Below are 22,302 nucleotides of genomic sequence, written 5' to 3' on the forward strand. Positions count from 1 at the left end.
TCATGGTAGCTTGCTTTATTGTTGTTCTCCAATTAAAACTTTTCCTATTTAACAAAAAAAGCTCCGGAGGAACCAGAATCACGTCAATACACAAAGCATCTGGGTGGTACTGTGGGAGCACGTGTTAATTCAGGGTTAAACCCCTGCAGGCAGAGGCTCTGAAGGTGTGGCTGGTGTTAAAGTTTGGGAGATAAGAGAGGCGATTGAATGTAAAGGACATTAAAGAACTAAAGTGAGACGGTGCATTTGCTAGAAAAGCTTCAGCTTAGTTTCACAGAAAAAGACAACGGAAGAGAAAGAAAAAGCAGCTCTAACCTTGATGCTCTTGGCAGTGTGTTAGCCCTGAGCTGCTCTGGGTGTGCCCATCCTATCTGGACACCACATCCAGTGTTGTGACAGGGCAGGCACAGTTTGAGAAACTTCAGACCTTCAACACCCTCTGTTTATTTTTAATTTCAGCCTTAACTTCTGATTTTGCTCGATGTTTGGAATAACCATAATTGTAACCTGCTTGTAATGTGCTTTGCCCTAAATTACTGATGAGGCTTTGGCCTTTGCTAGCCAGTGAGTGTTAAAGCAAAGTGGCAAATTGTGCAGCTACTCTGAAAGTACAGGGGGATGCTGTGTTTGTTCTCCCAGGCTTTGCCCGTGCTAAATTACCCACCCTCCTGTGATAGTGATAACGCTGGTGGCAGCATTTGCAGCCAAGGCTGTTCCTCCTGCAGCAGCACAGCTGGGCTGATGGGTGCTTGGGGCTCCCTGGGCCTGGGACATGGGACACTGGAGCTTGGGGACTGCTCTGCCACGTGCCTGGCTTCAGCAGCAGTCTCAGCTGTCGGGTTGCAGGAGATGGGAGGATGCAAGATTCCTGCTCCAGGTCCTACAAAAGTGATGTAAGCAAAGTTTGGTGCCGGGGGAACAGGACAGATTGTGTGAGCTCGGGCTGGAGGAGCAGCAGTGATGGACAGTCCCTACAGCACTGAATCTACCTCCTAGGGAAATCTGAGAAATGGGTGTTGCTATGGCCTATTTCAAGGTAAAGTTTTAATCATGTTTGCCCTTGGCAAAGCCCTTGGGCTATTGTGGTGCTATTGTAAACCGTTGGCAGCTTAGCACAGTAGGGCTGGACTCACCTCCTGGCCCTCGGGCTGGGGCTTCTTGGCCAGCTGATCCCCTCCCCGTGGAGCTGGGGCTGGATTTCAGCACCTGTGACTGAAACAGGACAAGGAGCTACTCGGTTCCTTCAGTTTATGGTGGCTTTGAGACTAAACCAGTGTGCCACTGAGCCCCCTGGGGAGCCCGTGGAGCCACGTGAAGCAAGCAGGCATCCGCTACTGCATGTTCTTCGTGTCCGTTTGGTACTGAGCTGGTTTCAGTTTTTATTTCTTTTTCTGATGTTTCCGAGTTGTTGACTTCAAGGAACTGGGTTTTGTGTATTTTTTGTAGACACTGGGAACTTGTTAAAAGGAAAAGCAGCAAGCACACCGGGAGGCTCAAGGTGGAGCATGGCTGGAGCTGAGGGTGGCCCCGGCCGGCGTGGGTGGGAGGTGAGATGAGCTGGCAGCAGTGGGAGCAGGCAGGGAGTGGCTCTCCCTGCGAGGGGCCATGGAAGCCTTGCTGCAGTGGCACTCCCAGCCCTGCAGATCCGTGGTGCTGAGCTCGCTGCCCCAGCAGCTTGCTCGCCCCCAAGACAGACCATGCTGGGCGCCATGCCTCACTCTTGATGTCCCTGCCACCCTCCAGCACTGTGTGCTCCTTGCTGGGTCCTGGCTGCAGCTAGCCAAGGGCCCTGGGGAGGGTGGCTGCCCACTGCCCCTTCCTCACTGCCCAGGGACATGGGGGGCCACTCACGGCAGCAGCGAAAGTTCTGCTGGAGCCATGAGAGAGGTTTGCTCATGGGAAGAACCTTGGTGTGAGCAGCCCCACGCTGCCTCCCTTCCCCTCCGAGGTCTACTGCCCATGGGGTGACAGTGAATGGGGGTCCCCCTCAGGGTCCTGTTCTGCAGGCTCAGGCAGAGGGAAACACATCAGGAGTCAAGGATCCCAGCCAAGGCAGAGGCCAGCACTGGAGCACTGCAGGGGGGACAAAGGGGTGCTCAGCCCTGGACAGGAGTCGTCTGTCAGTTGTAAGAAGGAATGTCAGAGCAGGTGAGAGTAAACTACATATTTCCAGCATGTATATTATTTTTAGAAGAGGGAGAGGGGAGAGTCTTGGACCATTGATTACTTTAATTTTGCTCCCCTTAGACTGTTGGCTGTGTATGTGAAACTTATCATGAAAAGAGGGTTGCCCTGCCCAGGTGCTCCCAGAACATGTACTGTAATTCTTTGTATATAGAAGAAAAATTACTGTAAAGTAAAGTTTAACTTTACTCTCGATGTCCTCTTGTGGTTTGTCTTGCTGAGTGGGGGGAGGCAGGGAGGGGAGAGCCCTGACAGCCTCGCGCGCAGGGGTACGGCTCAGACCACAACGCGTTTTATTTACATTGTACACCTCGAGAGAAGACGCTTAAATAAATCTGCAAAGAACCGAGCATCTCTGAGAGAATAAGTTACTGGCCACCGCTGGGCCACCACAGCTCCCACAAACGCCACAGGTGGCAGGGAGGGGGTCCCCAGAGTGACAGTCCGTGATTCCTGGCACTGCACGGCAGCCCTGTGCCGCTCTGTGCCAGCTGAGCAGTCCGTAGGCTGTGCTGCAGACAGGCCCCAACAGCTAAAACACAGCAGGTAAAAAACCAGAGGAGTCCGGTGCGCGCCAGCTGCCCCTCCGGCAGCAGCAATTCCCTTTTGGCACAGGAGCTCAGTGGTGGCAGCAGCTGTAGAAGTAGGGACTGTTCCTCTGGCCCAGGTTGACACCCTTGTCCTCTGGAAGAGAGCAGGAGCAGCAGGCTGCTGGCATGTCCACACCACCAAAGCTGCTGGTGCCAGGTGTGGGGAGGGTTTGGTGTCCCGTGGAGAAGCGGCGAGGTTCAGGGTCATGGCACAGCTCACACAGCCCAGGGCAGGAGGCACAGCCAGGCTGAGCGTGCCTGGGCAGGGCTGGTGCAGAGCTGAGCCAGTCCTGTAGCCCAGCAAGACTCCTGGCTCCCAGCTGCCAAATGCCACCATAACCCAGCTGGGTGGATGTGCTGAGCCTGGTCTGAGCAGGCCATGAGGATGCTGTGATGGAACTCAAACTCCGTGAGACAAACCCTGGCACAGAGCCATAGCAGCCCCCTAGGGAAGCCTTTTTGGACCCCCAGAGCTGATGCTCTGCACCCAGAAGTACAGGGTAGGGTGTCTGGGAAGGGACAGGTCCTGCCTACTCACCTGTCATCACCTGGAAGGCGGAGAAGTTGACATAGTCCTCAGCAACCTTTTGGAACAGCTCATCTGGGGGGAGAGGAGGCATGGCAGCTGTGGGTGCCCCCTGCCAGGCAGAGCCCCCAGCCCTGCTCAGCTAGAACACGGCCCCAGCAAGGGGCTACTCACCCACGCTCTGGCCCGTTTTACTGGAGGTCTCAAAGAGGTCTGCTTTGATCTCTGAAATGAGGGCCCAGGTTGGCACCTGCTGCATGTGCAGCAGATATGGCTCCATGGGCTCGTCTGCCCCCAGAGTCACCCCTCGGGCACAGCTGCTGCCAGCAGGCTGGCAGGGACCCAGGGCAGGGCTCCCAGCCCCTTGGCCCAGCTGGCCACGTGCCTGCCCATGTCAGGACATGCTGTGCCCAGGGAGGTCCCTGGCAGAGCCGGTGTCTCACCATACAGGGATCAGCCATCAGATCTGCTGTGGGCCCACGGCAAGGGCAGAGCTCGCAGCAGCTCAATCCTCCCTCACTCCCCACCCACTCAATGTTCATGAGCCCGGGAAGGGCCAGCACTGGCCCTACCATCAGCGTAGTCCTGCACATCGTGGAAGTCAACCCCCCTCTTCCTCCTGTCCTCCTCCAGCAGGTCGCTCTTGGTGCCACACAGGTAAATCCGGCAGCCCTGCGGCAGGAAAAGGGTTGGGAGGGGTGTGCCCACATCCCCACCACCAGCACCCCTCGTCCTGTGGGGAGGCTTCACAGCCCCCGGCCCCCCCGTACCTCCTCACAGTTCTGCAGCTCGTTCACCCAGAACTTGGCTCGCTGGAAGCTGCCGCTGTCGGTGAGATCTGGGGAGAGGAATCAGGGTCTGCTGACACTGCTCCTCAGCGCCCGACCCGCCGGTGCCACCACCACCCCAGCCCGGGCCCTTTGCAGCCTCCAGCTCCTTCCCCTTCCCGTTCTCCGTGCCCTTACCGTAGCAGACGACGGCAGCCCGGGCTCCCCGGTAGTAGATGCGGCTCATGGCCTCATAGCGCTCCGAGCCCGCCGTGTCCTGGGGGCGGCAGGGGTCGGAGGGGCTCAGGGTTAGGGGGTGCCGGGGATGTCAGCGGGGCGCTGGCACAGCCCTCGCCCCTGCACTTACCCAGATGCCCAGCGTCACCGTCTGGTCCCCCACGGTCATCACCTTGGCCACGAAAGCGGCTCCGATCGTCTGGAAGCGAAGCAAGAGGAAAGGTGGGATCCGGCCCGGGGATGCGGGGGCATCTGGCCTGGGACACACGGTGGAAACCGGCGCAGGGACACGGGGGAATTGATCCCGGGGCGTGCGGAGAGAGGGTGAGGACACGAGGGGACCGACCCGCGGGCGCGGGGGGGGATGCGGCGGGTCCCAGCGCGGACACGGGGGGAACAACGCGAGGGGAGACGCGGGTGGCAGCACCCGGGCACACGCCGCGGGAACGGGGCGCCCACGGGCAGCGTGCGGGGGTGCCACGCGAGGGGCTCATCCCGGGGAGGCGGGGGCCGCCATCCCGGGGCCGGGAGGTGCCGGTGTGCGACTCACGTTCTGGTAGGGCCCGGCGCGGAAGCGGCCGTGGGCGCAGCGCTCCACGAGGCTGCTCTTGCCCACCCCCTCCTGCCCCAGCAGCACCACCTTGGCGTCCACCCGCCTCCCGCTCATCCTCGCGCCGCCGCCGCCGCCGCGGGGCGGGGCCGCACCGGGCGGGGCGGGGCCGGAACCGGGCGGGGCGGGGCCGGAACCGGGCCGGGAGTGCCGGAAGTGCGCGGCGCGGCGGGGCGGGCCGGGGCCGCATGGCGGCCGCCCAGCAGGCGCGGGCCTGAGCGGCGGCCCCATGGGGAAATACTGCGCCAGCCTGGGCGTCCTCAAGGGGCCCTGGGACCAGGTGTTCGCCGCCTTCTGGCAGCGCTACCCCAACCCCTACAGGTGCGCCGGGGCCCTCCGCGCCCGCCTCCCGCCGCTCGGCCCCACCGGGGGTTGCTGCCGCCCCCCGTGCCCTGCCCAGCCCTGTCCCCGGGGGTCCCGCGGGCTCCGGCCGGCGGGGATGGGTGTCCCGCAGCCCAAGCGCCCAGCTTGGTTCCTCCCTGCCCGCCTTAATCCTTCAGTTCCTGGCGATTCCCAGCCCCGGGGGAGAGTCGGCGAGGAGCAGGGCGTGATGTTTCCTTCCCCGTTTCAGCAAACATGTCCTGACCGAAGACATCGTGCACCGGGAGGTGACGCCGGACCACAAGCTGCTCTCTCGGCGGCTCCTGACCAAGACCAACCGGATGCCGCGCTGGGCAGAGCGATTCTTCCCAGCCAATGTCGCCCACTCCGTCTACATCCTGGAGGACTCTATCGTGGACCCCAAGAACCGAACCATGACCACGTTCACCTGGAACATCAACCACGCTCGTCTGATGGTAGGCGCTGCCGCTGGGCGGGTGTGCGGGGCGGAGGGGACACAGCAGTGCCCACGGCCGGGCTGTGCCTCGCGCAGGTGGTGGAGGAGCGCTGCGAGTACCGGGTGAACCCCGAGAACAGCAACTGGACCCAGGTCAAGCGGGAAGCCTGGGTATCTTCCAGCCTGTTTGGCGTCTCGCGGGCCATCCAGGTGAGCTCAAGCAGTAAAGCTGCTGCTCCCCTCCGCTCTACCCTTTCCTTGTGCTGGCTTTTACACCCTTTCCCGTTGTTCCCCCCCATCCTCATGAGCTCTTGAGGCACCCAGAACCATCACTGTGAAAGTCAGTGTGACTTTTCAAGCTGGGACAAAGCCCCAGGGGCTGTGTGTGACAGGGCTCGCACCTTCACTGACTTTTCTCTTGCAGGAATTTGGTCTGGCCAGGTTCAAAAGCAACGTGACCAAGAGCACTAAGGGATTTGAATATGTGCTAGCAAAAATGCAAGGTGGGCACCAAGGGCAGGCTGAGCGGGATGGGGCTCTTGGAGTTAGAGGTCACTCTGGGAACACTCCAGTCCGTGGGCAGGTTGTTGCTTGAACTGATCTGACCGTGAAATCCTCACGCCTTGCCTTTGCCCTCTGTCTTGGCACTGCCTGCTCTTCCCGAGTGGATCAGGCCAGCAGTGATTGCAGGGTCGGGCAAGGGTGGAGTGCAGGCAGGAGGGGTGGAACATGGCAACATCACGTGCCTGTGGTTCCCCTTTGCGACGTGCCCTGACGTGCTGGGGTCAGGAACACCAGGCTCATCTTCCTCCCTGCGTGGGGAAGTGCCTCGGTGGCAGGGCCGGTCTAGCCAGCACTCCTGTGGGGTTAATGGCTTCCATGTTGTAGGAGAAGCTCCATCCAAAACACTGGTGGAGACAGCCAAGGAAGCGACCGAGAAAGCCAAGGAAACAGCTCTGGCTGCTACAGAGAAAGCCAAGGACCTGGCGAGCAAGGCAGCCACCAAGAAGAAGCAGTACGTGTGAGGGGCCAGCTGCACCAGGACAGATAGGAGACTCCTTAGATTTTATATTTTTAAAGAAACTGTATAAGTCTGACAATCAGCTGCTGCTTGACCCTTTCTGAGATGTAATTATCATTAAAGAATCTACTCCCACCTCTGATTTGGCTGAGGCTGGCCTGGCTAGAGCAGAGCCCAGCGCTGCTCTCCACTCTGGGGGTCCAGCACTCTGTAGGGAAGACACAGGCCAGGGTTTTACCAAGTGCCTTTACTATAAAAGTGTCGGGTCTGTACAAAAGAGGGGTGGCTGCAGGAGCATGAAGGCATGTTGCTTAATGCACTCATTTCCCCTTCCTGGCTCTCCAGGGGCAGGAGAGCCTTTCTGTAGTCATGACCTTCAGTGGGCAGCACCACACCAGGCACCCCCAGACTGCCCGTGGGTGCAGGAGGATGTCCTCAATGACAGCTGGGCCTTCATCCAACACCTCTTCCAGTGCCTTGAGGTGCACAGCAGGTGCCACAGCCCAGCCCCATGCACCCAGTGCCACAGCCAGTGCCACCCAGCTGTGGGGGGGGTAAAGCCGGACTCTTGCCTCCATCTGTGGCCCCTTAGCCTGGCAGCTGTGATGAGGCTGGCCGGGGCTGGGTTTCCAGCAGGAAGGAGGCAGGCAGGCAGTGCAGGGAAGGCAGCGGGCACCGTCAGGATGCGGGGCTGTGGGGGCTTGAGTAGCTGTGGTCCCTCCCGGTGCCAAAGGTGGGCAGCAGGTCCCCGCTGAGCACCACACCATCCACTTCTACCTCGGCATCCTCTGGGCATGGGGGAAGGCCGGGTCAGGCCCTTGGCTGCTTTCCTTCCCTGCCCACCCTCGTTCTTTCTTTCCCCTTTCTTACCTTCCTCGGAGGGCTCTGAGAGCCGGGACGAGTCCAGGCTGTCAGCCCGTGCCCGTTCCCCATCAGCGGGCAAGAGCAGCGATTCCAGCCGCCGCTGCAGGCTCCGCTGCCGGTCCCGCAGCCGGTCCTTGGCCCTTCGTGCCCTCAGTTCCTGCTCCTCCAGCCTCTGTGGGGACCCGGTGAGCCATGAGCTGGGCAGCCCTGATGCCACACAGAGACCTCCCGAGCCATGCCGGTGCCACCACCCCCCTCACCTGGATGTGAAGCCGGGCACGGTGCAGGAGGCTCAGCGTGGTGGAACGGGACGGCCCCGCGCCCACCGGCACCTGCTGCTTCAGCCGCTCCAGGCAGCACCGGAGCTGCGCTCTCCTGCGGCCGGGCAGGGGAGGGGAGCAACATGGGGGTCAGCCGCGGAGAGCCACGGGCTCTACCACCGCCTGCCCCGCCGCTCTCCCCCCACCCACCCATACCTGTGCTTCTCCAGCGCGTTGTGCACCGACCTGCGGAAGAGACCCGGGTGATCAGCACCGCCGCCACCGTCCCTCCATCCATCCATCCATCCAGCCACCCACCGCTTACCTGACGCTGCCCACGGCCCGGCGCGCCGGCGCGGGGCAGATGGCGGCGTATCCGTGCTCGGCCTCGGGCGGGCCGGGCGGGTGCCGGTGCTGGCGGTGCTCCAGGAACTCGGCCGCCTGCAGCAGCACCTGGAGCCTGCTGCCCGCGGCCTCCATGGCGGGAGCGCGGGGGGGGCCGCCAGCCGCGCGCTCATTGGCTGCGGGGCGCCCCGCGCCGCTGACGTCACCTCGGCGGGCAAACAAATTCAGGCGGGAAAGCGCGTGCTTCAAATTTGAATCGGCGGGAGGGGACGGCGCGGGCCACGCCCCCTCGGCGGCAGGCCACGCCCCCTCGGCGGCAGACCTTGCCCCCGATTGGCCACGCCCCAAACGGTCACGCCCCCCAGTGCCACGCCCCCGGGAAAGGCGCGCTCCCGCCCACGTGCGCGCCCCGTGACGGGAGGGAGCGCGCACGCCCTGCCGCCCCCAGCCCCTCGTCCCCCGCCCCACCGAGCCCACGCGTGTCCCCGCACCGGGGGTCGCCGCGGCCCAGCGCCACAGGGCCCACACAGACGGGTTTATCGCTTTATTAAAATCCATCCGGTGGAGGCGACAGGGAGGGAAGGGGAGCGCCGGGCCCCGGGCACGGCACGGCACGGGCGGCCCCGGGGCACCCGCTGTCATGTGAGGGCTGTTTGCGCCTTCTCAGGCCAGGCCCCGGGGGGAGACTCTGCCCCGGGCCCAACAGCAGGCAAAGTTCACCTGTAAAAAACCACCACGAAGCACATTTCCAGCCGGGGGGCAGGTGCACGGCAGCAGCAGGCAGCTCACCCAAAGCACAGCAGCCATGGTGCACCGGGACAGGCGGTCCTGCGCCCACCATCATCGCCACCATCTGCATGGGCTGCCACCGTGTGCGGGGTCCTGCCCCTGCGCACCGGGGGGAAGCCTAAAACCAGGTGGGGGGGGGTCCTGCTGCCATGCCCACCAAGCTCTGAGGAGCCGAGGTGCTGCCCCGCAGCCCCGAGTGGCCCTGGGCACCCAGCTGTCCTGTGATGCAGGTCTGGCAGAGGGGCTCTCACTGGCTCCGGGCACAGCGGGCTGTGGGCGGGAGGTGGGTGGTGTAGCAGTGGGTGCAGACACGTACGGGTTTGGTCTGGCCGTAGTAAGGCAGCACTGCACTGTTCGGTGAGCAGCGGGCACAGAAGATCTGCCGAGAGGCCAGAGAGGGGCTGAGCAGAGCTGGGTCCCTCGGGGACCCCACATGCCCCATCCCAACCCCGTCCTACCTTCCCACAGCAGCGGCAGTGGTGCCGGCGGCGCAGCAGGGTGAAGGGCGAGCGGCAGGCAGAGCACTGGCTGCATGTGCTGTCGGGCACCCACTCGGGCAGGTGGCGGGCACCAGCTGGGCAAAAGACATCGGTAAAAGCCCCTCAGGCTGGCTCCCCTCACAGCCAGACCCCCTAAGGCAGAATGGGGCAGGATCAGCCCCAGCCTCACACCCTGCCCCAGAGCCACAGCACCTGGGCAGCCGCTCACCTGCCCTCCGGAGCCTGGCAGCCTCTGTAGGGCTGGAGCACAGTGGGCAGTCAGCCACGCGAGGAGTATCTGTCACACAGGAGTCACCATCTTTCTCTTCTGCGGGGACAAGGGTTGGTCCAGCCTAGCTGGAGCTGGGCGGGCACGATGGCCACGTTTTTCCCAAGCCTAGGGCTGTGGCCTTGTCTCACCAGGGATGGGTGACGGGCAGGGCAGAGGAGCAGTCACACATGTCCCTGGGGATTACTCACTGCTGTAACTCTGCTCCTCTGAGGGCTCCACCTGCGAGCACACAATCTTGAAGACTGTTTTCAAGATGCTCCTCATGTCACTGGCAAAGTTGGTCTGGAGCTGATCAGCCACCCCTGCATCAGGAGGGTGGGGGGTCAGGGTGCTGGGGAGATCAGGTGCTGGAGGTTGGCTTGGGGGTCACTCACCTGAGATGCAGACAAAGAGGGTGTGCAGCATGTCCTTGGTGCTGCTGTAGCGGGAGCGCAGCTCCGAGCAGCGGGCACCTGAGCTGGCATTGACCCCCATCCCTGGGCCGCTCTCAAGGGGCTGGGGACTGCGCAGGGGGGAGGTGACCATTACACCAGGGATGGTATGAGATTTGCCATCTTGGTCCTGTTCCCTGCCCACTGCACACCCCTGCTGCCGATCAGTGCCCAGGCCATCCATTGCTCTGGGGGGTCCCAGTCGTGTCGTGCAGGTGGGGAGAGGTTGGGTGGCATTAGGGACCTCCGGAAGACTGAAGGGAGCAGGAGGGTCTGCACTGGGCACAGCTGCCCCCCCATCTGGACTGCAGGGATCCTCTTGTTCGGCTGTGCACAGGCTCCTCTCCAGCAGGCAGAGCTCCTCTGCTGACAGCACCCACAACAGGTCCCTGCGGTGAGGGGTTGGCATCAGCCCCATGTCACAGCCCCATTGCTGCCCCACAGCCCCACCCACGGCCCCTCACTGCACACCTGATCTTCTTCAGGAGGCTGTAGAAGGGGCTGAAGACCCGGGACATCTCCTCAGGGCTCCGCTCCAGGCTGAGGGGGCCCTCAGGGTAGATGAGGAGACCACTGTGAGGAGACAGAGCCCAGCTCATGTCAGGGGCTGCCTGGGTCCCCAGCTCCCCATGAGGAGAAGGGGCTGATACAGGGAAGGGAACACACCCCCTTCTCCAGGGGCTGCACCCACCTGATAATGGCCAGGCGAGGGATGGTGAACATCAGCAGTGGTTCATAGCCATCAATCATCTCCTGGGTCAGGTAGCCCAGGTGCAGGGCTCTGGGGGCACACAGACACCCTTACAGTGCATCTGAGCCTAGGGATGCTGCCCATCCTTGGGGCTGGAGTCCCTGCAGCCCCCACCTGATACACTGTGCCCTTCACTCACCTCTCCACTGTCTCACAGAAAAGCACGATGATCTCCTGCTGCCTGAAGATCTCATCAGGAGACTTCACTGCCACCAGCGAGGACATGTAGCTGGAGAGATGGGGAGACTGTGAGGGCCCTACAGTCCACCATGACACCAGCATCCTCCCCTGCCCCTTACCTCAGCTCAAATTCTGCAAATAGCCGGTCAAATTGGATGAGCACAGCCCGCACAGGCTCTGGGTAGGAGTTGGGTTGGCTCAGGCTTTGCTCCCGCAGCACTGTCCGGACCAGCTCCAGGCTGCAGAGCAGATTCCTGGCCTGGGGGATCAGCTGTGCCCCATCTGACTCCTCCATCTCCAGGAAGGTCCCAGCCAGGAGGCACTGCCGGGAAAGGCACTGTGTCAGCAGCCAGCACCAAAGGCAATGCCTAACCCCAGGGTCAGCTCACAGTGGGGTGTCCATCTCCCCACGCTCACCTCGGCAGCAAACAGCATGTGGTTCCCCAAGTTGTCCACCAAGAGCTCCTCGGGGAACTTGACCAGATAGTCACGGCTGTGCCGCTGCGTGGGGATGCACTCCTCCATGATCCGCTCCAGGACGGCCAGCAGGTGAGCCTGGGGACGGCAGGGGTGTCACCCGCGGCTTGCCGGGGGGACGGAGTCACAGCGGGGTGTGGGCTGCCCCCATACCTGGCTGAGGTGGAGCTGGTTGAGGAGCACCAGGTACTGCTGCGGATCCAGTTCGGCATCCAGCCCGTTGATCTCGGCCACCACCCGTGTCACCCTCTCGTCGGCAAAGAAGAACTGGGAGAGCAGGCGTGGGTCGGAGCGCTGCGGGAAGAGCAGGGGGGTGATGGTGGGGGCACCTTGCATCTGCATCTGCTGCTTCAGAGAGATCCCAAACCTCCCATTCCCACAGTCGCAGAGGGATCGGACCCCACGGATCCACAAACACCTATTCGGGCAGGTACGTGGGACCTCCCACGGAAGCTTTGGCTCCTCCCGGGGAGCGCCGCCCTCCCCACCCACCCGTGCCTCAGTTTCCCCGGGGGCAGAGCAGGATGAACAAGCTCAGCCGCATCCGGGCAGCTTTGGCACCGATCCGTGGGTGACTCTAAACACCGGGAAAGGTCCTCCGGAGTCCCCCCGCTTCCTCCTCCCGCTCCCCCACGAGGGACCCCGGCCGCCCTCCTCACTGCTCCCGCGATCTCCGGAGCTCCTGGATCGCCCCGACGGGGGCGGTCCGGGGGCTCCGCCGGTCCCGGGCGCAGGGAGGGCGGCCCCGGTGCGCACCCCCGGTCTCACCTTGGGTCGGCGGAGCCATCGGCGGAGGGCAGCGGGCAGCATGGCGCGTCCCGCGGCTCTGCCGCCGCCCGGCTCCCCGCGCCCGCCGCTCGCCGACGGGGCGGGCCGGCACCGGGCACCGCCCGGGGGCGGATCGGAGCGGTGTCCGCCCAGTCCCGGCACCGGGGCGACCCGTCTGCTCCTCGACGGACCGGTTCTCTGTGATGGGAAGGGTGAGGGCGCGTCTGCCGTGGGGCGGGATGGGTTTCACCGCCGACTTTCCTTCCCGGTCTTGGTTCCCGTCTCAAATTCCCGATTGCATCCCCGGCTATCCTCCCCCCGTTTTCTCTCTGCCCAACCTTCCAGGGACAGGGACACCCCAGTGCTTCCCACAGCCCGCCGAGCACTCCCGAGTGATGGGAAATACCGGGAGAAGCACCCGCAGGCATCTTCACCGTGCAGGGCATGGGGTGCGGGGCTGGGTAATGCAGTGGGAAGGGGGTAAAGTGGCCTCTCGGTGGGACAAAGAGGAACTAAGTGGCCAAGAAGAGGTGCCGGGGGGGGTACGCGGGGTGTTGGCCACAGCAAACCACGCCAGCTGTGTCAAAGAAGTATTTGCTCCAGAGCTGGCACTGCTGGCTACAGGATGTGGGTACCGATAATTCAGGTGGCTCAAAGCCTAATAGGGTGGATTCATGGGTAAAGAATCCGTGGAGGATGGTTGAACAAACACGGCAGTGGCACGTCCTCGGCTTCAGAAAGTCCCTGAGTCATGGCAGTGCCCAGCCTGCACCGGACGGGTGCAGGTGTGGGACTGGCCCCGGTGTTGGAGCTCCCTGTGTACCCCACAGACCCCGGCTCTGTTTTCAGCCATGTCCTGGTTCCCGCGGATGGGAATCCCTGAGCACACAGTGAGACTGGAGCCCTGCTTGTCCCACAGGTCCCTGAAGATCTGGGCACCATAATAAAAAAGAATAAAGCTATTAGAGAGTGTCCAAATGAGACTGCAAAGAGTCTAGAGAGGATGTCACATGAAAAGCTGCTGAAGTCCCTTGGTCTGTTCAGTCTGGAGAAGAGGAGCCTGAGGAGAGACCTCCTTATGGGATGCAGCTTCCTCAGGAGGGGCAGCTGAGGGCAGCTCCAATCTCTGCTCTGTGATAGTAACAGGACCTGAGGGAATGGCTAGAGCTATGTCAGGGGAAGTTTAGGTTGAATATCAGGAAAAGGTTCTTTGCCCAGAGGGTGGTCAGGCACTGAACAAGCTCCCCAGGGAAGTGATCATGGCCCCAAGGCTGACGGAGCTCCAGGAACATTCAGACAATGCTCTCAGTCACAGGGTGAGATTCTTGGGGTTGTCCTGTGCAGGGCCAGGAATCACAGAATCACAGAATAGTTTGGAAGTGACCTTAAATTGTTCCATTCCACTGCCATGCACAGGGACACCTTCCACCAACCCAGGTTGCTCCAGACTCCGTCCAGCCTGGAACCTCCAGGCATGGGGCAGCCACAGCTTCTCTGGGCACCCTGTGCCAGGGCCTCCCTACCCTCGCAGGGAAGACTTTTTTCCTAATACCTAATCTAATCCTGCTCTCTTTCAGCGTGAACCCGTGGAGCTGCACTCCGATGACCCAGCGGGGGATGCGATCGCGGTGCGGCCCCGCTCTCGGCAGCGGCGCCCTGAGGGCCGCGGGAGCCGCGGGGCGCGGGGCCGGACTCGAACCTGCGACCCTGCCGCCGCTCCCCCTGGCCGCCAGGGGGCGCAGCGCTGCCCTCTCGCAAGATGGCGGCGGCGGCTTCACCTCCCCGAGCGTTTCCCCCTCCCTCCCTCCCTCCTTCCCGCGGGCAGGGGCCGGACGGGCCGCGCCGCCATATTGGCTGTTGTCCTGGCTGCGGCGGGCTCGCCATGACTCGCCGGCGGAACAAGGCGGCAACGGCGGCAACGGCGGCGGCGGCAGGTGGCTCCGGGCCTCGCCGTGACAGGATGGCGGGTCCCGACGTCGGGCCTCCCCCGCCTCCACCACCACCGGAACCGCCCGCCACGCCTGAGGTGGCGGCGGCGGCGGGCAGCGGCGGGGAGTCGGGCAGAGGCAGCGCGCAGGTACCGGGGTAGCGCTGCGGCGGGCACGGGGCTGAACCCGAGCGGGGTTCAGCCTGGGCGGCGATGGGACTCTGCCCCTTGCACCGCATCCCCCCGGGCACTGCTCCATCCCCGCCCCGACCCCCGACTCGGAGCATCCCTGCGGATGGGGCTCGGAGCGTTCCCGGAGCGGGAGGGCCCGGCCCTGCCACAGCCCCGGCACAGCCCTGCCACAGCCCTGCCACGGCCCCTCCACAGCCCCGCCACAGCCCCGGCACAGCCCTGCCACAGCCCTGCCACGGCCCCTCCACAGCCCTGCCACAGCCCCTCCACATCCCTGTCACAGCACTGCCACAGCCCCGCCACAGCCCCGCCACAGCCCTGCCACAGCCCCGCCACAGCCCTGCCACAGCCCTGCCACGGCCCCTCCACAGCCCTGCCACAGCCCCTCCACAGCCCTGCCACAGCCCTGCCACAGCCCCGCCACAGCCCCTCCACAGCCCTGCCACAGCCCTGCCACAGCCCCTCCACAGCCCTGCCACAGCCCTGTCACAGCCCTGCCACAGCCCCTCCACAGCCCCTCCACAGCACTGCCACAGCCCCTCCACAGCTCTGTCACAGCCCTGCCACAGCCCCTCCACATCCCTGCCACAGCCCCTCCACAGCCCTGCCACAGCCCTGTCACAGCCCTGCCACAGCCCCTCCACAGCCCCTCCACAGCCCCTCCACAGCCCCTCCACATCCCTGCCACAGCCCTGCCACAGCCCTGCCGCTGGGCGATGGCAGGTGGCTCCAGCATCCTCATTCAGCGCGCTTGTCCCCGCTGGACACACCTGGCTGCCGCCACCTGCTCCGGGTCGTGGGCAGGGAGGCGGGGGTGGGCGCGGGTGTGGATGTGCTCGGTGCATTGGGGACAGCCGCGGTGTCGCCAGCCGTGGTGTCACCCGCCATGGTAGCTGTGTCAGCTGGCACACGGGGTGGCCCGGTTGCTCGCCCCTCGCCGTGGGTGGGCAGGGGGGCTGTGCCCCCACTCTGCTCTCCTTGGCCTCTGACCTTTGCTTCACCTTGAGGCTGCAGACGCCATCTGTTTGGCAGCAGCAGTTAAATGCACGGCTCATTGTGGCAGGGCCCCGCTGCGCCGGTAGACAATGGGGGCCCCCTCGCCCGCGCCACGCCGGGCTCGTCATGGCTGTCAGGGCTCCAGCGAGCCCGAGGGATGCAGCCCAGCTCCTGCAGGGAAGCCCCAACCTGGCTGTGCCTGTGCAGGGACAGCGTGAAGCAGCACGGGGGGCTGCACCCCACCCTGGCGCATCAGCACCGCTGGCTGTGCAGAACAAAGAGGCAGGAGAGAGGGCTTGGGGCTCTTGGGTGACACAGTGGGGACATCTTTGATGGGGAAGGAGGGAGAGCTGAGGCTGTCGGACCCACCCTTCATGTCCCTGTGTGGGATTTCTGTGGGTCTTGCTTTGCTATGCAAGTGCTGTCAGTCTCACTGTACCAGAGGTGATGGTGGGAGTTGCTGATTTCTTCCAGCTTTGCTTGGTGACAAGGCTGTCTCTTTGGCATGCTGTGATCTTCCCAGAAGTCCAAACACTCCCAAGCTAGCACATGGCAGGTTGGCAGCAGCTGGTCAGCCTGAGGCTGCTCTGCTCCAGTGGGAGAAGGTGTAATACCACATGTAGCCTCTAAGAATTCCCTTAGTTTGGTGTCAGCGTCCTGAGGTCTCTTTCACTGTCTCGTCTGCCCCACATCTGCACCGTGACTCACAGTCTGTGTGTCCTTCCTCAGGTGCTGCCCACTGCCAACCAGTCCGTGCAGACGTGCTGCCTGCTCTGTCACCGGGAGCGCAAGGACTGGGGAGGGCCGTCCCACAATGGGCTGGTTTCCCCAGGCGAGAGGCTGCCACCAGACTTTGTGCCAACGCTCGTGCAGAACCTCCTGGGAGAAATGCCACTGTGGATCTGCCAGAGCTGCCGGAAGAGCGTGGAGGAGGAAGAGCGACGGGCGGTGCAGGAGCAGGCCCTGGCGGTATGCGGTTACGGTGCTGGGGTTTGAGAGCCGGGGCTGTAGCTGTAGGAATAGGGCACTGACCACCTGTGGCACTGACTGGGTGTGTGGGTCCCATCCTCACCCTGAGCTGAGTGTCGCAGACATCCCAGCCTTCACTTCCCTGCGCAGTGCTGCCTCCAGCTCAGCAGGGACAGGCCCTGTTGGGGCAGTGCGTGGTGCTGTGGAGGCTCATCAAGCAGCTTGCCGTGGCTTGGGGCTGCCAGGCTGGCAAGGCTGACAGTGCCACTGCTTTCCTGCCAGCCCCGCTCTGCTGCGCGCTGTGCCGCGTCCCCCAGCCCCAGGGCTGCTCCCTTCATGACGCAGAGAGAGGCAGCGGCTGCCAGGGCAAGTGCCTGCTTGTGCATGGGACTCGGGTAGAGGAGCTGGCTCATGCCTGGCTTTATTTAACCCTGCCCTGGTGTGTGTGGGTCCAGCACAGGCATCTGGCCCTTGGCATGGCCCAGCCTCTGTGAGCCACCTGTGTTGGTGTTGGATGGAGGGGGTGTTTGGCATTCCCAAGACAATGATAAAAGTGGTTCACATGAGCTGAGCCCCTGCTGCAATGGAGGGAGTCTTGGTGCTGACACCTGAGGGCCAAGGATGTCCCCTCAGCCACTTCATTCTGTGTTTCCTTTGATAGGTCTCATTATCCCACACATCCTGCAAGTCGCAGTCTTGTGGGGGTGGCTCACACTCCTCTTCCTCCTCCTCGTCTTCTTCCTCTTCGTGCCATGGGAACTCAGGGGACTGGGACCCCAGCTCATTTTTGTCTGCTCACAAGCTCTCGGGCCTCTGGAACTCGCAGCACACCAATGGGACCGTGCAGGGCAGCCCCCTTGGGACTCCCCCAGTGGCACTAGGTGAGCTGAAGCCGGCTATGGGGTTGAGCAGAGGTTTCTGCCCAGTTCTTGGTTTAAGTGGTTACTTTGTGGGCAAGGGTGAGCAGGCTGGGCCTCTGAATCTCAGTACCAGCAGCATATTGGACCCCTTTGAAAAAGACACAGGGTGCTGGGATTCAGCCCCAGCTCTGCTTTCCTCCCAGGCAACAAGCTGCCCGGCCTTTCTCTGTATCCGGAGTGCACCAGCCAGGTGTCGGCCATGGCGCCGGGGCTGAAGGCCTGTCCCTACAGCCACACGGCCTCTGCCACCTCCAGCAACGCCACACCAGGCTCGCCTCTGCCTACCTCACTCGACTTCTGCAAGACGCTGCCGAAGCAGTTCAAAAGCTTGTGCCGGAGGGCCACCCCACCAGGTACGTGCCCAGGGACAGCACCGGCCACAACCTCCCAGCCTGCTGCTCCAGACCCTTTCCTCTTGCCCTGTTCTCCGTGGGGCAGGGCTGGATCTTGTGGGGGGAAACACATGACCCCAAGGCCCTGTGTGAGCACGGATGGCCTCTATCCCATCACTCTGATGTCTGGGAGGAGAAACAGCTTGTGCAAAGGTGGCGGGTGGCTCTGAGCATGGCCTTGGTCCGTGCAGCACAGCCAGTGTCTGACTGTCTCTGCTCCTGCCTCTCTTCAGGTGAGGCCTTCCACTCCTCAGAGCATCATCAGCACTCCGACCTCACTGCTCCTCCCAACAGTCCCACGGGCCTCCCCTCCCAGCCGCCGGCGCTGATCCCCTCCAAGCAGACGCCTCCCCATCCGGGGCCCTTCAGCTCCCCACCGCACATCCCGCTGGGCACCTCCTCGCAGGCCGCGCTCTTCCCTGCTCCCAGCGCGCAGACGGCAGCCCCCAAGCCGCTGTCCGAGTCCCCTCCGGCCAGCGCGGCCTCACACAGCCCAGGGCCGTGCAAGAGCCCTCACTTGCCCACTGCCAACGTGCCGCTGCTGAAGATGCCGCCGCCGCTGTCGGGCTGTGCTCATCCCTGCAACGGGCACTGCAGCACTTCACTTATCCCTCCTCCTGCCTCCCACCAGCTGCCCAGCACGAACAGGTGAGTAGAGGAACCCTGCATGCTTCCAGCCTCTCCTTGTGAGGCCACATGCCTTTTCTGCCATCCTTGACCATGGATGCACTTTTCCCTGTGGAGGGACTGACCGCCCTGGCATGGTGGTGCAGGAAGCTGCTGTCTTTGTGGGCCAATTCCACTGCTGCAGACCGAAGGTGAAGCTCTTTCTCTCCCAGCACATGTTCCTCCTGTGGTTGTCCTTTGGTTCTGTGGTGCAGAAGAGGCTGTGCTTCTCCTCCAGCTAAAACACCCAAAGGAACACCCTGATCAACCTGCAGTTGGCCAACAGAACCTATATCAGTGAGACCTGTGGGGCAGCTGTGGCACTGAGCAAGAGTCCTCGAGAAGATGAAGCCTGTGGACTTGTTCTGCTCACCTGTTTCTCCAGCCCTCTCCGGGCTGCTCGTGCCCTGAAGAGAGCACATTGGTCCCTTTCTGCTAATTAGCTCTCTCTGTGGAGATCCAGTCGGGTCCTGAGCTGGATCTTGAGGAATGACGCTATGGGCAGTGCCCTGGCCTCCCTGTCTCTGTGCTGGGCAGCCTGTGCCCTTGTAAGCTGGTCCTGCCTCACATGGGGATGTCTGGCAGCTGCACAGTCCCAGTGTTCCTCACCTGTGCTTCCTGCTACTCCCAGTGAGTACCGTGCCCTGCCCTGCTTGCAGCCCAGGGCCTGGTTCACTGGGGCTCTGCTGCACCAGCCTCCTGCTGGCCAGAGGCCCTGAGGGCTGGGAGTGACAGATTGTTGCTCCTGTGGGCTCCTCGGCCATCTTCCCCAGAAGAGGAGAATGCAGGGGAGGGGGTTTGTTCTGCAAATCCTTCTGCTTGGGAACGGGCTTCCCCAGGAGGGCTGTTCTAAATGCATGGGCCAATTTTTGAGATACCCTGGCACCTGCTCACCTCTCACCCTTCTCCTCAGGGACCCCTCTTGCAAAGGGCACAAATTCCCCAACGGTACCAGCTGCCACCCGCCGCAGCCCTGCGAGGCAGACGAGGGACTCGGGGAGGATGAGGACAGCAGCTCAGAGCGCAGCTCCTGCACCTCCTCCTCCACCAACCAGAAAGATGGGAAGTTCTGCGACTGCTGCTACTGTGAGTTCTTCGGCCACAACGCGGTGAGTGAGGGGCTGGTCTGCAGCCACCCCTGGTCCTTGCTTTGCGTGGGGAGATACCACTCAGTCCCTGTGCCCACACTGGGAGGTGGGCAGGTCTGGCCACAGCTGTTTCCTGCAGGCATGTACATCCCCCGCTGCCTTTTTACCCTGCTTCATCAGCCTGCTGGTCCCTTGCTCCCGACTCGCAGCCGCCTGCCCAGCCCCAGGGCTTGGAGCAGCCGGCCAAGGCCTGTGGCTTCACGGTGGAAGAGCTCAGTAGGGCTGTGCTGACTTGTCCCTGAGACTGCAGGGAAGGGAGTGGCTGGAAGGTCATGGGGGGCTGTTGGGGGAGCCAGGGCTGCCTGCCCCTCATGCTGGCTGACAGCACTTGCCTTCCACAGCCCCCGGCCGCTCCCACGAGCCGCAACTACGCTGAGATCCGAGAGAAGTTGCGTTCTCGCCTTACCAAGAGGAAAGAGGAGCTGCCACAGAAACTTGGACACAACAGCAGCTCAGGAGAGCCCGCTGTGGACCACCGCAATGTGGATGAGCTGCTGGACTACATTAACAGCACAGAGCCCAAGCCCTTGAACAGTGCCAAGGCGGCCAAGAGGGCACGGCACAAGCAGAAAAAGAAGGTAAGGCTGGGCAGGGTTGTGGTGCTGGCAGGACCTTCTCTTCTTTGCATCCATTCGTTCTCTCCTTTGTGCCCATTTGAGTTCTTGAATTCTGTGTCACTGTCACCCAAGGTGGCAACAGTGCCTGTCCCCATGTAGGACACCCCCTGCCTCTGTTCCAGCAGAGGGTTGCCCAGCCCTCCTGGGTGCTTTGGGCTGCACTGTCCAGTCTGCTCCATGCCACATCCTGACACCATGCATCTCTGGCAGGGAGAGGCAGTGCCATGATGGCTCTTTCTGGTGCCTGGTGCCCAGAGCAGTGTCAGGTGTGCAGTGTCCAGCTGTTGCACTGCCCGTGGGGGAAACATGACAGTTAGGGGCTGTGGAAGATGTGGCGTAGCTGTGCTGAGCAGCTGCCCTTGAGTTTGCTGTCAGGCAAAGCTGGAGCAAAGCTCTGTGTCCTGCACCCATGGTTCTGTGGCCCAGCCCAAGTGATCCTCATGGCACCTGTATTGCAGGAGAAGGAGAAAGCCCAGCTGGAGGCAGAGGCCCAGAAGCGGGCAGAGCGTGCGCCTGCAGCCAGCCAGGCCAGGGAGCCAGCCGAGGAAAAGCTGCTGGAGTGGCCGGAGCTGGAGCTGGAGCGGGTGAACAGCTTCCTCAGCAGCCGGCTGCAGGAGATCAAGAACACCATCAAGGACTCCATCCGAGCCAGTTTCAGTGTCTATGACCTCAACCTGGATGTCAATGACTTCCCCAAGAAGGCAGCTGTCCTGGAGCAGAAGAACCTGCTCTCCAACCTCAATGGGTCTTCTGACCTGCAGGACATAGACCTGGCGCTAGCCCCGCTCAGCCTGGGCCCCGCCAAGAGCCACACGCTGCTGCGGGGTGAACTGGGCCCGCGATGGGGCGAGGGGCCCGGGGAGCCCCCGCCAGCCCCGGCGGCCGAGAACGGCGTGGTGAAACGCCTCAGCGCCGTGCCCAGCCTGTCCCGCATGATCTGGGTGCAGTCCAAGGCCGCAGACTCCGCTGCGGACGGGAACGGGCTGAGCCAGGAGCCCAAGGAGGGGCCGCAGCCCAAGGGGCCGGAACCGCCCGAGTCGCTGCCCGCGGGGAGCCGGCAGCGGAAGAACAAGCGGCAGAACGGGCAGGCGAAGAAAGGGGAGGGCAGCACGCCCGTGCCCAGCGGCCAGGCCCGGCTGGAGAGCCCTGGCATGAAGGGGCAGGTGCTGGGAACCAAGCACCCTTCCAAGGCCAGTGCCCCGGAGCCACAGCGGGCGAGCGGCTGTGCCGAGCCCGGGGAGAGCGGCAAGGGGCAGCCTTGGGCCTGCAGCAGCGCTGCCAGGGCAGAGAAGGAGAGAACCAGCGAGTGGAAAGGCCGGAGGGGAGAGGGCAAAGCGGAGCCGCCAGAGCTGGCGCCGCAGCAGCCACCTGCCCCAGCCACTCACCTTGCCCTGGGAGGCTCCCCCCAGCCCAAGGGCAAGGGTAGGAAGAGCCGAAACAAAGTGGAGAAATCCAATACCTCTATCGGTGAGTGCTGGGTGCACCATCCCCTTGCCCAGCTGGCAGCCCCTGCCTGCCCTGCAGCGCTGACCCTCTGCTCTGCTTTCCCAGATGATGTGTTCCTGCCCAAGGACCTGGATGGGGCAGAGATGGATGAGACTGACAGAGAAGTGGAGTATTTCAAAAGGTGAGGGGGGAGCCATGCCGGCCTGAGCTCTGCCAGCATGGCTGGAGGTGTGAAGGGGCTGGGAGCTGACTGGGGCTGGGGGCTGACCGGGGCTGGGGGCTGACCGGGGCTGTCCTTTCCCTGCCAGGTTCTGCCTAGACTCAGCCAAGCAGACGCGGCAGAAGGTGGCCGTGAACTGGACCAACTTCACCCTGAAGAAAACCACTTCCAGCGCAGCCCAGTGAGGTGCGGAGGGGCCACCCCCGCCCACCCACGGCCGCTCGCCTCTCCTCACTGTGCCCCCCGCCTCACCTCGGTGGGGTCCCCTCCTTCGCGGGGGGCCCCGGTGCTCTCCTGCCCCGCGGGGACCCTCGGGGCTCCCTCCATCCTCCTGCCCCTCCCCGCGGGGTGATCCCGGCCGTCCCGTCCCCCTCTCCGCGGGCACACGGTTCCCCGTGCCGCGGGGAAGGACCGTGCTGGACCCAATAAAGAACTTTTTAATTTTTTATTTTATTTAAAC

The 22,302-nt window shown here is 63.1% G+C and overlaps 5 protein-coding genes across 9 annotated transcripts; 2 read left to right on the forward strand and 3 right to left on the reverse strand.

Annotated features, from left to right (window-relative positions):
• Positions 1–2,460: 2,460 nt before the first annotated feature.
• On the reverse strand, positions 2,461–5,145 carry RAB24 (RAB24, member RAS oncogene family). Of its 2 annotated transcripts, none has more exons than XM_021530686.3 (8): positions 4,855–5,145; positions 4,435–4,503; positions 4,266–4,344; positions 4,071–4,138; positions 3,873–3,972; positions 3,475–3,525; positions 3,313–3,375; positions 2,461–2,868 (listed from the first exon to the last, which is right to left on the reverse strand). In XM_021530686.3, the coding sequence occupies exons 1-8, from the start codon at positions 5,143–5,145 to the stop codon at positions 2,804–2,806; spliced, it is 786 nt and encodes a 261-aa protein (XP_021386361.2). In that variant the 3' UTR covers positions 2,461–2,803. The 2 variants fall into 2 exon arrangements, with proteins under 2 accessions (XP_021386361.2, XP_085447636.1); XM_085591510.1 differs by having other exon boundaries at positions 2,461–3,162; positions 4,855–5,010.
• Positions 5,085–6,848, forward strand: PRELID1 (PRELI domain containing 1). The gene is made up of 5 exons (XM_021530684.3): positions 5,085–5,235; positions 5,486–5,711; positions 5,789–5,902; positions 6,117–6,195; positions 6,581–6,848. Exons 1-5 carry the CDS (start codon positions 5,144–5,146, stop codon positions 6,715–6,717), a joined length of 648 nt encoding a protein of 215 aa, XP_021386359.1. The 5' UTR covers positions 5,085–5,143; the 3' UTR covers positions 6,718–6,848.
• Positions 6,736–8,328, reverse strand: MXD3 (MAX dimerization protein 3). 3 transcript variants are annotated; one of them, XM_085591509.1, is made up of 5 exons: positions 8,163–8,328; positions 8,054–8,083; positions 7,838–7,952; positions 7,584–7,749; positions 6,736–6,921 (listed from the first exon to the last, which is right to left on the reverse strand). In XM_085591509.1, the coding sequence occupies exons 1-5, from the start codon at positions 8,315–8,317 to the stop codon at positions 6,767–6,769; spliced, it is 621 nt and encodes a 206-aa protein (XP_085447635.1). In that variant the 5' UTR covers positions 8,318–8,328; the 3' UTR covers positions 6,736–6,766. The 3 variants fall into 3 exon arrangements, with proteins under 3 accessions (XP_085447635.1, XP_021386360.2, XP_085447634.1); XM_021530685.3 differs by lacking the exon at positions 6,736–6,921 and adding an exon at positions 6,946–7,501; XM_085591508.1 differs by lacking the exon at positions 6,736–6,921 and having other exon boundaries at positions 6,946–7,749.
• Positions 8,329–8,713: 385 nt separating this feature from the next.
• Positions 8,714–12,451, reverse strand: LOC110470817 (lateral signaling target protein 2 homolog). Of its 2 annotated transcripts, XM_085591507.1 has the most exons (12): positions 12,350–12,451; positions 11,735–11,875; positions 11,522–11,659; positions 11,224–11,426; positions 11,064–11,153; positions 10,865–10,954; positions 10,645–10,746; positions 10,117–10,562; positions 9,931–10,044; positions 9,680–9,778; positions 9,430–9,545; positions 8,714–9,350 (listed from the first exon to the last, which is right to left on the reverse strand). In XM_085591507.1, exons 1-12 carry the CDS (start codon positions 12,389–12,391, stop codon positions 9,219–9,221), a joined length of 1,713 nt encoding a protein of 570 aa, XP_085447633.1. In that variant the 5' UTR covers positions 12,392–12,451; the 3' UTR covers positions 8,714–9,218. The 2 variants fall into 2 exon arrangements, with proteins under 2 accessions (XP_085447633.1, XP_085447632.1); XM_085591506.1 differs by having other exon boundaries at positions 8,714–9,545.
• A 1,657-nt stretch (positions 12,452–14,108) lies between these two features.
• Positions 14,109–22,295, forward strand: FAM193B (family with sequence similarity 193 member B). Its single transcript, XM_031506020.3, has 10 exons — positions 14,109–14,426; positions 16,194–16,433; positions 17,095–17,314; positions 17,497–17,706; positions 17,979–18,393; positions 19,325–19,520; positions 19,901–20,137; positions 20,635–21,643; positions 21,728–21,803; positions 21,931–22,295. The coding sequence occupies exons 1-10, from the start codon at positions 14,109–14,111 to the stop codon at positions 22,025–22,027; spliced, it is 3,018 nt and encodes a 1,005-aa protein (XP_031361880.3). The 3' UTR covers positions 22,028–22,295.
• Positions 22,296–22,302: the final 7 nt, after the last annotated feature.

The sequence above is a fragment of the Lonchura striata genome, chromosome 13 (genome assembly GCF_050655825.1).
Source record: "Lonchura striata isolate lonStrDom1 chromosome 13, ASM5065582v1, whole genome shotgun sequence".
NCBI classification, from domain to species: Eukaryota; Metazoa; Chordata; class Aves; order Passeriformes; family Estrildidae; genus Lonchura; species Lonchura striata.

Bases quoted from the DNA above. Each gene is read 5' to 3' on its own strand.
- RAB24 (XM_085591510.1), bottom strand. From the start codon at position 4,971: ATGAGCGGGAGGCGGGTGGACGCCAAGGTGGTGCTGCTGGGGCAGGAG. The intron at 4,504-4,854 runs GTGAGTCGCACA...CTTCGCTTCCAG, and splicing joins GCGCCGGGCCCTACCAGAAC to ACGATCGGAGCCGCTTTCGT. The intron at 4,345-4,434 runs GTAAGTGCAGGG...TGCCGCCCCCAG, and splicing joins CGGTGACGCTGGGCATCTGG to GACACGGCGGGCTCGGAGCG.
- MXD3 (XM_085591508.1), bottom strand. From the start codon at position 8,317: ATGGAGGCCGCGGGCAGCAGGCTCCAGGTGCTGCTGCAGGCGGCCGAG. The intron at 7,953-8,053 runs GTATGGGTGGGT...GCCCGGCCGCAG, and splicing joins AACGCGCTGGAGAAGCACAG to GAGAGCGCAGCTCCGGTGCT. The intron at 7,750-7,837 runs GTGAGGGGGGTG...GGGTCCCCACAG, and splicing joins GTGCCCGGCTTCACATCCAG to AGGCTGGAGGAGCAGGAACT.
- LOC110470817 (XM_085591506.1), bottom strand. From the start codon at position 12,391: ATGCTGCCCGCTGCCCTCCGCCGATGGCTCCGCCGACCCAAG. The intron at 11,154-11,223 runs GTAAGGGGCAGG...CCATCTCTCCAG, and splicing joins TTTGCAGAATTTGAGCTGAG to CTACATGTCCTCGCTGGTGG. The intron at 10,045-10,116 runs GTGAGTGACCCC...CTCCTGATGCAG, and splicing joins CCTCTTTGTCTGCATCTCAG to GGGTGGCTGATCAGCTCCAG.
- FAM193B (XM_031506020.3), top strand. From the start codon at position 14,109: ATGGCGGCGGCGGCTTCACCTCCCCGAGCGTTTCCCCCTCCCTCCCTC. The intron at 17,707-17,978 runs GTACGTGCCCAG...GCCTCTCTTCAG, and splicing joins CCGGAGGGCCACCCCACCAG to GTGAGGCCTTCCACTCCTCA. The intron at 18,394-19,324 runs GTGAGTAGAGGA...CCTTCTCCTCAG, and splicing joins CAGCTGCCCAGCACGAACAG to GGACCCCTCTTGCAAAGGGC.
- PRELID1 (XM_021530684.3), top strand. From the start codon at position 5,144: ATGGGGAAATACTGCGCCAGCCTGGGCGTCCTCAAGGGGCCCTGGGAC. The intron at 5,903-6,116 runs GTGAGCTCAAGC...TTTCTCTTGCAG, and splicing joins GCGTCTCGCGGGCCATCCAG to GAATTTGGTCTGGCCAGGTT. The intron at 6,196-6,580 runs GTGGGCACCAAG...TCCATGTTGTAG, and splicing joins TGTGCTAGCAAAAATGCAAG to GAGAAGCTCCATCCAAAACA.